Source organism: Lipophrys pholis, assembly GCF_963383615.2.
Source record: "Lipophrys pholis genome assembly, chromosome: 5".
Taxonomy (NCBI): domain Eukaryota; kingdom Metazoa; phylum Chordata; class Actinopteri; order Blenniiformes; family Blenniidae; genus Lipophrys; species Lipophrys pholis.
In genome coordinates, this window is record NC_137628.1 from 22,073,666 (window position 1) to 22,090,394 (window position 16,729).

The 16,729-nt window shown below is 39.1% G+C and overlaps 1 protein-coding gene across 1 annotated transcript; it reads left to right on the forward strand.

The window, feature by feature from the left end:
• Positions 1-1,006: 1,006 nt before the first annotated feature.
• Positions 1,007-15,868, forward strand: acer2 (alkaline ceramidase 2). The gene is made up of 6 exons (XM_080463117.1): positions 1,007-1,255; positions 1,670-1,784; positions 5,868-6,009; positions 6,656-6,793; positions 11,658-11,795; positions 12,990-15,868. The coding sequence occupies exons 1-6, from the start codon at positions 1,142-1,144 to the stop codon at positions 13,174-13,176; spliced, it is 834 nt and encodes a 277-aa protein (XP_080319243.1). The 5' UTR covers positions 1,007-1,141; the 3' UTR covers positions 13,177-15,868.
• Positions 15,869-16,729: the final 861 nt, after the last annotated feature.

Genomic DNA, 16,729 nt, shown 5'->3' on the forward strand with positions numbered 1-16,729 from the left:
AACTAAGATTCCATCACATTGCAAAAATGAGAACACTAAAACTCCAAATTGGCAATTCACGGAAGAGGCTGTGCAAGACAGTCCTTTTCCAAGGCTTCTGAATTTGGGAAATGAAGCAACCTCAAAATTAGTTTGTGGTTACTGTTATCAATCTATAAATATGTAAATATATGGAACAACAAATATGTAAATATAATGAATAAATCACTAATATATAGGTAAATATGTAACAACTATATAATGTGAGGTTAATATGTAAGAATAATGTCATATAATATGTAATAGATAAATGTATAGCATAAATATGTAAAAAAAAAATTATGGAATATTAAAGGTAAATATGAAACGATAAATAAATGTAGTATAGGTAGATATGTTATTGTGTGTAAATATGTAAATAAGAAAATCTACATTTGTTCCACAAAAAATGTTATAACTTGTGCCCTAATGTACATGTTCATTGTATATAAATGTCACATTGTGTGTAATTAAATGCTTTTGCATATTTTTGTCATGAGCTCCATCATGTTGCTCTAAAAGGAGAGGACAGCGTCCCAATGTCCCGTCTGCAAACTTCTTCCATTTCCTCTCAATACTTTCTATAAGTATGCTACATTGGATAAATGAATAAATAAATGAAATAGTTTTTAATTTAATAAATTAAAAATGAAAGCAATGATTCTTCAGTCATGTAAATGTATATCTGCGTGGTTTTCTTCAGAAAACACGTCGCTGTCACATAGACTTGTTTAGGCTGACGGGGCAGACTTGCCACTCACAAGATGGCGGCCGCTCTGACGTGTCGGAGCGGCGGGCGGACACAGGCGGTGCGGCGTCTAGTGTTTCCCCCCCTCCCCTTGCCATGGATGACGTCACTAACATGCGCCGCCGTCGCATTATTATTACGTCACCAAGTGAAAGGTAAAGTAGATAGGAAAGGAGAAAGGAGGGACTATTGGGATGTACCTCCAATAACAAACTCGGATGCACTCTACGAGTCGGGATTCTGTCTGTATTGCGCAGCGCGTGGCGACGGAGTCGACAGATCGCGACTTTTTTGTCCGCTTGTTTTTGCCTCCAGAGCCCCGGCCGGAACTGCTGTTTGCTGGGCTCGGTTCCATCCGACACAACTAGTCCAGACATGAGCAACGTTAATCTGATTTTTTGGGACCAGTTGCAGGCTGGCAGCTCCGAGGTGGACTGGTGTGAAGGCAATTACCTTATTTACCCCAGCATCGCTGAATTTTACAACACGGTCGGTTTTCAAGTCGCTGGATTTGTAGCTAAGGATGTGTGCCTTTTTTTATGTTGTTGTTTTGCATAATACAGTTTTGTTGTTTTGTTTTTTTTACAGCTTTTCTGCCTTTGAGTTCCTTCGTTATTGCACTGCTTTCTTCTAGCTTTTTCCACAGCTATCAGCGAGCTGTCGCTTTACTCAGACTTTAATACGGTTTGGCCACTTTTCAGCTGCAGCATCATGATGTTTATTGTTTATATAGCATCAGGTTAGAAAATGTTCCTTTTGTCCATCCCAGGCTGCCCGACAGTTTTGCCTCTGAGGCCTGATAAACTTATGACCAGCATGTTGTCATTCTGCTGCCTGATCAGTTCAAACCTGATTGGACCGCCTTTTTGCTCATGGCTGTTGTCCTTTTGTTTATCATTTCAGATCAGCAACATTTTGTTTTTTGTTTTGCCGCCGATATTAATGTGCTTGTTCCGCCAATATGCAACACATTTCAACAGTGGGATTTACCTCATATGGATTCTGCTAGTTGTGGTTGGTAAGTTGGCTGCACGATGACCTCCTGACCCTTCAACACTTCAGATTTTAGGTTTATCACACAGAACGCATGGACATTGAATTCATCTAATCCAAGACAGCCAATAGTTCAACTCGTCGACGTCACACTAACGGCAAGAAAACGTATTTAAAGTGTTTTAACCATTGCACACATCTTTTAAAAGTTGCTCCTGAGCGAGTGCGTGTTGTTCCAAATATTGCAAATATCTTTCATTTGTCTATACATTTCCTCTCATATTCTGAAGGTTTTGTTTATTTAATCCCAGCCTGATTGTATGACATCAGGATGAGACCGTGTGTTCGTCCATGTTTCGCTTGCTGATGAAGATGACAGATCTTTCCGACTCGACATTTGAGTTTTTGTTAAAAGTCGTGTACTTGTGTACTCTGGTCACATTATTAGTAATGAATTCTGATGGATTACATTATGAATAATTGAGACAGAAATCAAGTATCACACAAGTTAGATTCAGACACTTTAATGTCAACAAAAACACAGTATTGTCGGGATTACTTTCGGGACCTGAAAAATAATTATGAAGCCTATTTAATAGATAACCAGTAGGTTATCTATTCATCTATTAGACTAGTCAATATTGGTAAACCGTGACCGTTATTTAATCAAACAGCTCATAGGTTAGAAATTAAGGGATGTCTTTTCCGAAGATGGTTTATTTATTTTGTTTTCATTTTTATCATAAATGTAACAGCTTTCTCATCTTCAGACTATAATTACTTGGCAGATGCTTGTCATCATATATGGATCCCAACAGTTATTACTAATGATATATCACAATGTGAAAAACATCAGTTAGTCCGGCTTCCAACCAAGAAAGAATAACTACTTGGAGTGAGACAAAGTGTGAGTGATTAGTTTTTTAGGATGGGGGGGGGGGGGGGGGGGGTACAATGTAGTTCAAGTATGTTGAGCACTGTGCTACTTAACAAGGCCAGTGGCTATAAATAAAGTCTTCACATCAATTTTGTGAAAGTTTTGTGTTAAAAAATCTCTTATCTTATGAGGTTTTTGATCATTTGTCGTGTACTTATCATGGCGAATAGATTTAATAGCTTTACATAATGCAGCCATTAAAATTCAAGACAATAGAGGATTATCGGTACGCTTTTCAAGAACGTCACCATTTCTAAAATCTGAGATATGTCTTCTTATTTCATACTTTTGATATAATATTGTTCTTTTTACAAACCCTGACAATAGTATTTTGTTCAATAACACCACTTCAGTACACAGTATTTGTATTTGAATGAATTAACTTGAGTGAATATACACTGCATATATGTGTTTTATTCATCAGTAATACAGACAAACAGGAAATTATTAGGAAGCTTTAATAAATAATTCACTGTCGGTCACATTTCAGGATTTAAAGTCACTAGTTTTATCATACATTATTGTGACCATAGAGAACAGTTCAGGTTATTTAAATGTTACCTTGGCAAAACAACCAATATAAAATACATCGATTGTAGTTCAGGGTAGTTGAGAATCACAGTCAGTGACTGGTTCATTCAAAAGCTCCTGCCCCAACGTGAAAAAGCAGTGTTCATTGTTTGCCTGTGTTTCACTGTTCTCAGCCCAAAGCTTTGGCCTCCCTGAATCTTGCAGCCCAAAGTTTTTTGAAAAAAGTTGCATAAATAACCCTGCAACCTTTGATTTGTTTTCATTTCATCCGTGGCAGTATTTCAGTCTTAAATGGTGCCACTGTATATAAATGGCAGCGCAGTCATGGAGACATTACACTGGTTTGTCCACTTACAGCTGTTTTGACAACACTCGGGTTGCACCGTCAGCACAGATAACCTGACCCCCCCCCCCCCCCCCCCCCCCCCCCCCCCGCCGCCGCCGTCTGTTCCTGAGAAGTGTCCTCGGTGGACATTCAAAAAAAGAAATGGTAGCATAGCTAATTTTGGCAGGAGGTTAAAACCGTGTGTAACACAGGTCACATAGTTCTGAGCTGTTACATGTCTCTTGGGAAAACCCAAGTAATTTTAAAGGAACATGGACGCAACCTCCTGTTTAGGTCCTATTTGACAGATAACATCTAGTGCTTCATACCGCCGGCTGCTCGAATGCAACTCTGATTGCATTCTTTTCTAGGAATCTGGAGACTGTTGAAACGTGAACACTACGCTTTTCAAGGGGGTCACATGGCCTCAGCCTTCCTTCTTTGAGTTTGATCTTTGACTTCAAGTAGGAAAACAAGCCCATCCATTTTCAGTATGAAAACAACAGCCAGCTGCTTTTCTGTGGCCTTTGACCCCGATAGCGTATAGTTTGTCCTGATTACATTGAATGCCAAAACACACAGTGAGTTTTGTCATCTGCATGCAATGTGAGGACTTTACAATCTCTAAAAGTCAGATTGGATCTTTTTCAGCCAGGGTTGTAATTCTTATTTTAACTATGTCTTTTTTGTTTCTAGAAATGTTTTGTTTTTGAGTAATAAATTGGCTTGTAAAACATCAGACAATGAATGTCACACTGCTTTTACCAGAGAAATAACACAATTGATTAATTTATCATCCAAATAGAAACTGGCCTCTTTTTTTAAATTTAATATATGTTAATTGAGATATTGTTTGTAATGACAGTCACTACTGTAAAATGTGTGTTATATCTTTGGAAGTTATAAATTCAGATTTATAACGTTTTTATGGTCGTCAATGATCAGTAACCTCTGACTGGGAGCAGCTTCTGCCTTGAAAGTTTGTTGGAATCTCCTGTCGCGCCTGTTATGACAACGGATTACTCTGATATTGTGAGGTCTGTTGGGCAGTGATAACAAAGAGGCACAGACTGATTCAACCCTCCACAGTACTTCAAAACGCAGAGTAATGCGCCATTCCAACTCTTTTAAATTTTTTTTTCGTAGCTGTCGACACTCCATCGAGTGTTCCTGACTTGTCTCCTTGAATATATATATAAAAGAATTCTGTGAATCAGAAATGTATTATGTGCCTAACCCTAGAGTCCGACCTTTAACTCACAGTTTAATATTCAGGATTGTGTAAATATGTTGCATTGCAACTAATTTTTTTAAGCCAAGCAACTCAATGTTAAAACACATTTTTCCTAAATCTTTGCAACCATTGTTTATATTGCTGTTTGGTAGCTTACTGACTTGTTTGTTCAGTTCCTGGTGCGTTGCTCTTTGTTTAGGCATCATTTCAGCCTGTTGGTCAGCCAAATAGTGAGACCAGATGTTGCAGGCTTCATGGGACAGGAGGCTCTTAACTGCTGGAGCTGAATCTCTGCAGCTCTTCAGTGTCAGTATTAACTAGCGGAAGGTTGGTGCCGAGCCGGTTTTACTGCATTTATGTCACCATTTCTTTCTTGATTAATGTAAATTGGAGCATTTCTGATGGTGTTGAAATGTGAGGTTTACAATGTGTGGGAGCTTCACAGAGATGGACTCAAACTCCCCTTCTACCACTTTGCACATGCTTTGTCTCACTCAAGTAGTAATTTTCGGTTGAATGCCAGGCGTCCTGACGCTTTTCCACATTGTAATCGGTTGATGATGGTTTTTGGGGCAACTATAGGCAGTGACAAGCAAAACTCGTCTCTGCGAGGCCGAGAGTTTTATTTGAAATATTTGGTAAGTCCTTGTTCTTTGTCTGCAGCTGCAGTTTTGGTTACTCTGAGAGTTTCTTACTAAAGCTTATTTTAATTCTAATCTCTCCTTGCACTATGTTTTAACAGTTTTATTCAACTTTTTCTTTTGTCTGCGGTGACCTCCAAAGCATCTCTATGCTTAAAAATATATCTATTTTCTTAAATTAAGCACTTTTTTGTCACAATTTTGTCATTGCCTTTGAGACAGAGACACTCAAAGTGATTCACAAAGCAGCAAATTACTTAATTAGACATTTATTTGCGCATGTTCTTACAGCATCAAGACAAGGATTTGACATATTCAGTTATTTTTATAGGCTATTGTCACTTATCTACCTTTTTATTTTTAACAAAACAACTCCACAATACATCTCTCATACAACAAAGCTTTTCTGTGTGTGTTTTCTCTCTCTCCCTCTATTTCAGGTATTGGATCAACTTATTTCCATGCCACCCTCAGCTTTCTCGGCCAAATGCTGGACGAACTGGCCATTTTATGGGTGCTCATGTGTGCCATTGCCATGTGGTTTCCAAAGCGATACCTCCCCAGGATGTTCAGGAGGGATCGGTATGGCACGTCCTTCTTCATAATCATCACCTTATTTGTGGGGTTGACCGTGACACTCGCGTGCAGATTTTGTACCCGTTTGTATAAGTATGTGATGCTATGAGCCACGCGTGTGGAAGTTTTCACACTAACAGAGTCTGGATTTTCGCACAACAGCTGGAGGCGTCTGAGCACGTAAATAGCAAGCATATTTCACAACCGCTGAGGTCATATTTTCTCTCAACGGGGCAAAAATCACTTACTCAGCCAATCTTTTTGTTTATGTGTCGTATTGTATATAGTGTCTTGTGCGTTTTATTTTATTTTTTTCAACCGGAGCTCTCTTCCAGACACTGACATGTCACATGATGTGTTCACTGCTGCGAGTCTTTAATAATAGGCCTGTCTGAGATCGCTGACGCCAGTAAAGACTGCATCACATGTCTTTACTTCTCTTTCCGTTGTCACAGGGCTGTCATGGCTGCTCGGTCACTTCAGCCTTGGCACTTAACATTTTCCACGGCCTCGGCTTATCAGCAGCTGAGCGCTTGCTATAGGAATCTTGAGAGCATTGGTTCAGTGTTTCACATTGCACTTCATCTATTGCAAGTACAAACGTTGTACCAAATTCTGCTGCTTTAGGTTTTTTTTTTTCCTCTCTATGTAGGTCGAGGTTCAAAGTGGTCATTGGCATCTTGTCAGGGATCACCACTGGTCTGGCCTTTGTTAAACCAGTCGTCAACTCGCTGTCACTCATGACTCTGGGCATCCCCTGCACTGCACTGCTCATCACTGAGCTCAAGAGGTTAGTAGAAAAAGTTTTTGTGTAAACATGCATGCAAGCACATGTGTGAACTGATCTCCATACTGGGTGCACTGAGGATCGGGGCGAATAGATGATTGTTGGTCACCGAATGCGTTTGCCTTAAGTCATAATAGGACTATCATTAGAAGATTTCCAAACTGGCTGAAGACATTTCTTTTAATGGAAAAAAACCCAATCAAAAATTTAATATTTAATGTTTAGAAAGGATTTTTTTTTTTCCTAATATAGGATAAATAAAAATAACTATGTCATCACCCTGACATAATTCTATTCTATAGAATTCTAACTTCTCTTTATGGTTGTGTCATTTATCAAGTTAGTTGGAAGGTTGCAGTTATTGTGGTATGGATCAATGAGTCAGCCTGCCCTCACCTCTTTATGATAACATACTGTATTTCTTCTTCTTTGCTTATTTTCTTCTGTTTGTTTTTTCCAAAAGTGTCATTCATTTGTGTGAGTTTGCTATTCAGCACTATCCATTTGACATCCCAGTAAACCGGGCCTTCAATCGCTTCTAATATTTGCTCTTTGACTTAGAAAGAGCTGAAAAATGCAAGCGCTATTTGCCCTTGGCTGTTTTTGCGGAGGACTTAAGAAATGTCAGACAGCTGCAAAGTAGCTTAAAAAAAAACCCCTCCTGTAAAATCGGACTTCATTCATAGGATAGGATATGATTTATTCCCCATTCACAAACTCTTGTGTATTAACGGTAGTGGAAACGTTCTCGGTCTTAGTAACTTGCCTCAGATGTTGTTGATGTTCTTATTGAATAAATGTGTGACTCAACAGCCTTCTTGTACTGCTTTTCTCCCATAGTGACTCATAGGACGGCTGTTCTTATACACAGTTGTGGTGTATGGTTTGTTGTGTCTCCAGATACAAGCTACAAACATTTTCCACTGGCACTCGTTCACACAAATGCTTCATAAATCCATTAATTTTGTGCATGAGGCTCTTTCTGGGGTTGAAGATCTGTTGTAACCTTTACAGTCATAAGTCATTTTTCCACCCATCCTTCTATCCTGCGCATTTGAGCCTGATATGAATACAAGGACTCATAATAATTTGCATATTGTATGGCATTATGGACCAGAACTTAACTGAACAGAACTTGTTAGGGTTTTATTACGATTTTGGCAATAAATAATAATAAATAACACACACACAAGTACACAAACAATATTTAAACTCAGTCATTCAGTTTCATTTGTTTCTGAAAACGATTACATATACAGTATGTGTTTGTTTCTTATTATGTATTATTAACGACGTTCGTCTTCACCAGAAATGGATTTTTGCATATGTGTTGCCCCGAGGCGTGAACGTGTGTGTGCATACGGTTGTTTGTCTCTCTGGGTTTATCTGTCTCTCAGTGTGTTCAGCACTGATGCCAGATTGTGGATGGAACAAAACGGAGAGTGTGTCTGTAGTGTAAAGTACATGAACATTTAACCTTTAACCTTTTGTACTCTTGCTGTCTGATGACATGTTGTCTGCTCTGGGGGGGGGTTAATTACAGTGCAAAAGAATGTTCCTGAAAACGCACAACAAGCCTTTCATGACCTTTCGTGTGTGTTTGTGTGTGTGTGTTTGTGTCTAGTGCTTTCCTCCGTCACAGCAGTGTGGACGCATGTTCTGTTGTTTCCTTTTCCCACAGCCTTTTCTCACCACCTCGCCTTTCAAAGCCTTTAGTCATCCATTGTTCAACCTGTTAGCAATTCTTGACATTACTGCCCGTGCCAGTCATCTATTGCACTAGTTTGTTTTTGTTCTATAAGTGGAGGTGAATTCCTGCGACCCTGACTGATGGACTCCTGCTATCAGAAAGGACACACTATTTTTGTGATTGTTTGCTTTCTTTTTTCCTTCTTTCTTTTAAAGCAGTACAGCCGTCGGCCCATGTTCTACTGACTTCCAGCGGAACAAAAACAAAGCAGCCACATAGCGACAGCACGTATTACATAAAGTGTCATTATTGGAACAAAACTGCCAGTCGCGGTTGACACACAACATTAAAGTGCCTCAGAAGAGAAGGGCGGATATTTGAATGCAACATCTTAAGTGTCTTTCTGCTGTGATCTATTCACTGATTATGCATCTCAGGAGGCATACAGCTGCAAATGCACAGCTTTTAGCCTCTGAAATGTCAAATGCCTTCTATTTGCTATTCCGGAGACTTTTTTAGTGACGAATCAAAACCGTCATACTTCTTGACGCAGGCTATATAAGAGACTGTTTATTGAATCAACTTGATAGCTGTTCACTAGATACAATCCTGGAACTTTTGTACATCAGTGCTTCTGTATCCAAACTTGCGAGGGGCCTCTTTCTATACTGCAGAGGGAGACGACAGTCACAGTGGGACCCCACCCTCAGATATAATGGGTGGCCTTTCCTTCGCCTATCTTTGCTTTCAACAGTCAGACAGTTAGTGAAACTTTGTGTCCCAGACATCTTGATTTCATATCAGCCTCCCTATCTGACATGCCTGTGTCCTCTCTGAGCTGATGGCCAGATATCTGGCTCTGTGGTGATGGGTTTTTGTGGTGCGTGTACTGTTGGCACGAAAGGGGAAGGTGAGCCGACTGTAAGTCTCACTGTCATACCTGATCCTTGGTGAGGATTTTCATCCACGTGGCAATAATCGATAGAAACTCTCGGAGCATACCACGACACTGATGACAGTTTTATGGTCTATTTCCCTCTGGGAAGATGCATCGTTGGCTGCCTATTCTTGTACTTCCTGTGGCTGAGTTGCAGTGACACAGGATTCTTCCTCCTCCTCCTATTTCTGGATCAGTTATGTATGAGGCAGTTCATGAGTTTCGGAAGGAGAAATGCCGGATGCTCCACCAAACATATAAAGTCCCTTGTTTTATCTGACATACCCAGAAGTTACCTGGTGTGAAGCTACACTAATCAATCACTTCCATATTAGCATTAGACATGAAGTCTTGCATTTGGAGTGACTCACTAGAAATTTGAATATAATCATAACCTGATCCTGCATTTCCTCCCAACTCTTCGTAAACCTTTGCCCTCTGTGGTGTAACTAATATTATAAATGTAATTCCTGCTTCGGTCTCCTTGTTCATATAGTCTTTTTTTGTATGTTTGGTAGCTTTAGATTTTGGTTTACAATTAAAATCATTCCGCCCCCACACCTTACAGCAACATTATGTATAAACTATTGTAAATATATGAACTGGTTAGCACGTTTATCTGCTGCAAATAGACCCCAGCTTGATTTTGAGCCCGAAGCTCATGGCCAAACTGTGTGTGAAGTTTTCTCTGGATACTCAGTGCTTCTCACACAATCACAATATATGATCGTGAGGCGATTCAGTGTCTCCTACTTGCACTTGATGTGATTGTGTGTGACTGTTTGTCTCTCTGTGTTTGCCCTGTGATGGACTGGCGGCTGTTCAGTGCGTATATCTACTTCCTGCAATCCTAACTTGGATCACATGAGCACTGAAGGTGGATTGATGGATATTTAAATGAATTTCCTTGTTTGGGTATTGTTAGAATGAAATTTGGTTAAAGATGGGTAGTTTATAAGATTTTGTTCTAAATTTAGAAAGTGTAATATTATGGGACTTTATGAAGTCAGCGCTTTTACGAACTACTCCTAAATTCCATTTTAGATTTAGTGGCTGAACAGTAACACTCTGAAGCTCCTTTGTTCATCGATTATGAATGACCTGGATTTGTAGTTTCCTTCTTGTTGTCTGACCTCCAGGATGAAACCAAACTTATAAATATGGAACGACCTTCCTACAGACACTCGGCTACTGTCTAATTCTTGTACGCCTTGTCTCTAGCTTGATACAAATCAGGCCACATTGAATTACTTTATGTTTGACATTCCTTTGAGAATCTGATTTAAGTTGTGAAAATATCTAAATAGTGTTGTAAAAAAGTGTCGGCTCATACCATTGATTTCAGTCCGAACCCACCTGCTCTCATATTAATGTTGGAACCAAATACCTTTGAATTAGTATTTGTTCTTCATCTGGATCTTATTGTGTCGTAGAGCTTTCTGGATATATAGTATGCCTTCATGCCGTACTTGTCTACAGAGAAGCTTATGTGCTGTCACAGTGACCGCACTACTGCATCATCAGGGCTGTGTCGTCTCGGCCAGGCTTTCGCGCTGCTGTCTTTGTCTTCCTGCTCAGTGCCTCAGCTGCAACTGGTATGTGTGTGAAGGACAGGACTAAGAATAGTTCGTCAGTGGCACTCTGGATTAGTGTGTAGGTCAGTGGTGTCACTTGGAGATGGTTATGCCTGTATTTATAGCTCGAGTCGACATTTCTGATGGTAAACCTAATGGAAAAAAAACCTCCCAACTAACAGGCATTTTTTGTCCGGCCACCCGGAACTTAGAAGAAAACTTGATGTATTCTGGAAGAAATCCTGTAGCTGAATGAAATGCTGCCCTCTGGGAGGCTTGGATATTCTTAGAGGGTATTTTATTTCCAGCAAGACCTTTACAGATGGGACTGTGGTTTGTTTGTCTCTTTCACCACATAAATATGTTGGGGACGGGGGGGTCAATGTTCGACTTTCATTTCAGACTGGGACTGATGTTGCTCTGTATCCTCTGAATGTGCAAAGAGACCACTGCTTGCTGACAAGGTGCTAACAGATAACCGTTTTCTTTCTGCTGCCCACAAGTGTTCATAGCAAGTATTAAACGACAAAAAGAAGTGTACAATGAGTTCATGGTGATGTTGAACATGTACATGTATGATTACAAACGTATGTGTGAGTGTATTGGTGTGCTTGTGTTTCATTTTGTCACGGTTGGGCTTGGTTTAACAAACCTCTGCGATTGCAGGTGTGAAAACCCACGTGTGTTCAAGCTGGGCCTGATCTCGGGGATCTGGTGGGCGCTGGCTCTGCTCTGTTGGATCAGTGACAGGATATTCTGTGAAATGTGGTCATCTGTCAACTTTCCCTACCTCCACTGTGCTTGGTAAGCTCAAAGTCTACTCAGAAATCCCTGTGGTCTAATAGTTTACTGGCTGTTTATATCAGAGGTGCCAAATATATGGCCTGTGGACTTTGGGATAACCTATTGTTGCCCGAACAATTACAAAAAAATCAGCTGCTTCTCCTGATTTGTCCACTGGGATTAGCCCAGAGTTGCTAAATCTGAGAGAAGAGGTCAAGAAAACGGTCCAAAAAACAAGCCAACCAGCACTAGAATTCAAAAAACGATGTAAAGTGCAACAGAATTATCGCTGCAAAGTGTGCTATAATAATCACAAAGTAAGACCATAATTATTCAGTGTGACAGCATTAAAAGCATTGTTTCCCCAAAACGTGTTTTCCTACATCCACAAAAGACTTTCTGTAACTACTTACAGTATAATGTTGAGGCTGTATGAGACAATATGAGTATTTGAGGATTCTGTCCTTTTCCCATATTTGAACAACGCTTTACTAAAGTCTTAATGGACTTGTGAGGTTTTGAGGACGATTTTAATATAAACAAGCCAGGTTAGGATCTTTATTCACTAATATTATACCCACCGACAATACTGCTTTTCCCAAAAGTATCTAGACCTGGCAACCTTTTGATTCCCTCAACTGATCAGCAGACTGCACTGGACGCTTGCTGCCTCATTGCTCGTTAAATAGCATTAATATAAAAGGCACAGTGCAGGGATGAGTTTGTGAAAGACCGTTGAAGTTCCAGAACTCACGGTAACAATTGAGCAACGTATAATTAGTTTTTTATTGTTTTTACCAACACGAGTGTAGAAACACTACAGATAGGATGTCATATTTCTTCAGATATTTCAGGGGGATCCTATTCAGTTTTGCAACCAAGACTTCCTTTAATGCGAACACATTCTGCCGTTGTCAATAATCATAAATAAAATATTCTCATTGTCCTGGTCCACAGCCCCTGAGCTCAAACTGTGTGGGTCCATAAACTAAGATCAGTTTGACTCCCCTGGTTTTTATGATGCATATGAAAAAAAAAAAGCATTTAAATATTTGTCACTCCACTTTTAATATCCTCCTTCTACTAATCTTTCTGTGATAGATTTTGTCCTAAAAAGTTGAAGGAATGGAAACGATGTGGGCGAGGGCTTTTACGTGTTAGGATTTGTTAATCCTTCACAGGCTTGTCTTATTTCTTCTGCTCTTGCTCTCACAGGCACATCCTCATCTGTCTGGCTTCCTACCTGGGGTGTGTTTGCTTTGCCTACTTTGACGTTGCGACCGAGGCCCCGGAGCGAGGCCCCGTCATCATGTTCTGGCCCAACGAGAAATGGGCCTTCATCGGTGTGCCGTATGTCTGTTTACTCTGTGTCCACAAAAAGTCCACCGTCAAGGTGACTTAAGGGGGCTCGAGCCCGCTGCTCCGTTGACTGGGCTCCAACCCACCAGCACACACCAGCACGTATGTGGGTCGTCCCACGTCCGCTGGTTCCCTTTGGGACTTGGGGATGCGTTGCACATTAAGGTTGACCACAAGGATTTCCCTTTTCCCTTTCTCCCACATAGGCCTGGTATTTGTTACATAACAGTGTTTATGCAACGATGTCATAGAACAAAATGGGTTCCTTTTTTTTTTTTTCTTTTGGTATTGTGAATACAGTATTATTCTTTAAATGCCACAATGTCAAAGACAAGAAACCTTTAGAGTGTTCCAAACATATCTCAGGCTTTTGATGAAAGATCATGTAATCTCTCTCTGGAGTGAAAGTATTAGCAATATGCATTTGAAACGTCTTTAAAGGTGCATTATTCGGCATTTAAACAATGTCTCTTTTGTGCAATAGGTGGCAGTAGTGAGTCAGTGAAGATGCCTGTTTGTGCTATTTCGAATTCAGTTTCTTAGAATAGTTAGGGTTAGGGTGAGAAAAAAAAGCTCCAGCCTCTGTTGAGTTTACTAATCAAGCTGCCATATTTCTGAATCAGTTCTAAGGACAGACGAGATGGGACATGCACAAGACGAGACAGGTTGGATCTCCCTGGTGAGCCTGCAAATTTACGTAGCCATACCTACAATCAGAGTACAAAGGTATTGATGGAATGGCATCATGACAGCTTCTTTTTATTTTATTTTTTTTAATTCCTAAATGTTTTTATTTGAACAGTATTACATATTGCACCTTTTTTAAGAGGGATATTTTGTACAGTCAATGCTATTTCAGAAAACTTCATTATAAAGCGTTAAGTTTTATAGCCTTTATTTGCATAAATACGGCATCTCATAGATGCACTCTGGTCATTCGGGAACCACAACAATAAAGCACTGGATTTATAAACTGTGATAAATGCATAATGCATTAAAGCTTCATATCGCCTAGACAGTCCTGCTAAACTCTGCGTTTACACAACCTGGTTTAGAAAACTGTTACCCAAGTGTTACGAGAAGACAATTCACGCAAAGCCTTAGGCTGATTATACCTTCCCTCTGCCACCGCAGGCTTTTGGATGGAAGATGTCGAACACAATGGACGTCTTCCTGTTGCAGAGATGATGTATTTGTACGTTCAGCATGCTACTGTGATTGTTAATGGGATTAATTAATGAGAATGGTGTCTATTATATTCCTGTACAGAACTTCTTAACTAACAATGTATAACAGTTATTTTTCCTGAGAAGAATAATGTAATTCTTATAATAATCAATGACTTGGTACCTTCTGCGATTCCCCCAAACTAAAGGAATTACAAAGAATGTGAAATAATGGACAGATAGCCTTTCGGCTAAGCGCATGTAACATGTTAAAACATGATAATAACACTGATTAACTCTAAATTTAGCTCCCTCGTGTTCAGCTTTTAATACTTAAAGGTTCTAATTTTAGATTTTGTCTAGAAGTCTCAACTACTCTTCAGGGTATTTAAGTTCGAGTGTTTTAGAACCTCCAAAATGTGCTGAAATGCTGCAAAAGCCCTAGAAATAGCAAGTAATTTATTGAAAGGCAAATGAAGGGTGATTGTGTGTATGCTTTGGAGCTGCAGAGGAAAAACTGTCTATTAGTAAAATAAAGTAACAAAGGGATCGATTAGTTTAGTTCATAGCAGTGAATTTCAAAGTGTGTGGTGGACCTGGGAATCAAAGCGATGACTTTTTCTTCTATGGTTTCACCCTGAAACCAAATTTCAAAACTGACAATGTTGATAGGACAAAAAAGGAAAATGAATGTGTGCATGGAGGGTAAAAGGGATAAATTCTCAGTATTGCGAGGCAAAACACAATTCCTAAAATTACAGCCTTTTCTTGTGAAACCTTTGCTGGACATATTTTTTTTTCTTTTCTTTGAAAACTGCCTCAAGCTGTTTAACTCTTGTCCTTCAGCAAAAGATTCTGGGAACTCAGGCTGCTAAATAAATTTTGCACTCACGAAGAATCAAAATCAGAAAAATGTATCTTGCTTTACAAACTAGAATGCTATTTTACTGAATTTATGACTCTGATTTTTGTTTTTAGACAAACGTTATTGAAATGGAAAAACACTTTCTATTTTTGTAAGTGAAATGCAGCCAAAAATGATGGGTTGATGATTTTGATAATTCATTATTTATACCTTTTTGTATTGCCAAAATTGTTTTTGTTGTGTTTTTTTTTCCCCCCTCCAATGTATCATCTGGAGTAAATTTAGGGGGTGTTGAGAATGTTAACAAATTCTAAGAATATTTACCTTGTGCTGCAAATTGAATTATGCAAGCGATCCATGATAATGGATTATTTGTTTTGATGCAGAGAAAATTAAAAATAAATTTCCAGAAAATCAACGAACCCGTGTCAGATTTACAAAGCTGCTGGTTGAATGCTCCCCTCTGCATTGAGGCATTTGTCCTAGCATGCGGTGTGATTGTGTAAACGACTAAAGGAGTGACGTCTCTTTAACGACTTACCTGTACAGTATATACTGTAAGTCTCAGTGTTTCTCTGCCTGCTTCGACAATACAGATAAACTGCACAGAAATATTTATTTTCCTAAATTATATCCTGTTTTTGTAAACAAATATTTGTAATAGATTAGTATTTTATGCAATAAACTAAGCCAATACTCGGAAGTGACTGCTGGTCTTTTATTTTCGTGTCATTTCGTTTCAGGTGTCTCGCTCACAAGGATGCAGGTGGTAGATTCTGTCGCCAGGGGGCGAAGTTTCTCCACATGAGACTGAACGTAATCGTCACATTATGAAACCATTCAGATTTCAGGAAATATTATTAACCCCCATTTTTGCCCATTTGGAAAAACAAATCAACTGACAATCATTTTGTCTGCGTTGATCAGTCTTTTTAAAAAAAACAACTTCTGAATTGAATTCAGCTTCACTAATTACTGTGAATTAAATCTACTGGTTTCTCATAAGGACAAAGACGTCTACTTCATAAAATGTCATGCAAATGTTTGAATTTGAATGTAGCATGGGAATAAGTGATATAAACATTGATAAATGTGACACTGAATGAAATATATTTCATCTAAAAAAAAAAAACATTGTATGACTGCAGTATATTCACAGTTGTTATAAAACTAGCATTTTATCCAAGAAGGAAATCACTGGTAAATACTCTCAAAATAACAAAACCCTGAAATTTGAAAAACATAGTTTTGTTAGGACTTAATTTTTCTGTTTCGTTAAATGACTCCAGTGTGTATATTTTGTCTGAAGAGCCAAAAATCAATAAATAATAAAAAATTGTCCTTGGTATCAAAATGTATCTGTTCATAGAATCATTTACATTTTGTTTCAGTCCATTTAAGTGACCTTTGGCCCTTTATTTTTGGATCGTGTTAACATATAGTATTGCTTCTCTGCTTTAGGCTTTAACTTGCATGTTCAGATTGCAACAGATTGAGTTTGGGAACAGTTCCTGGGCCTGTGTCGTGGTTTCAAGCACAGACTCACGCCTGTTCTTAATTCAGTT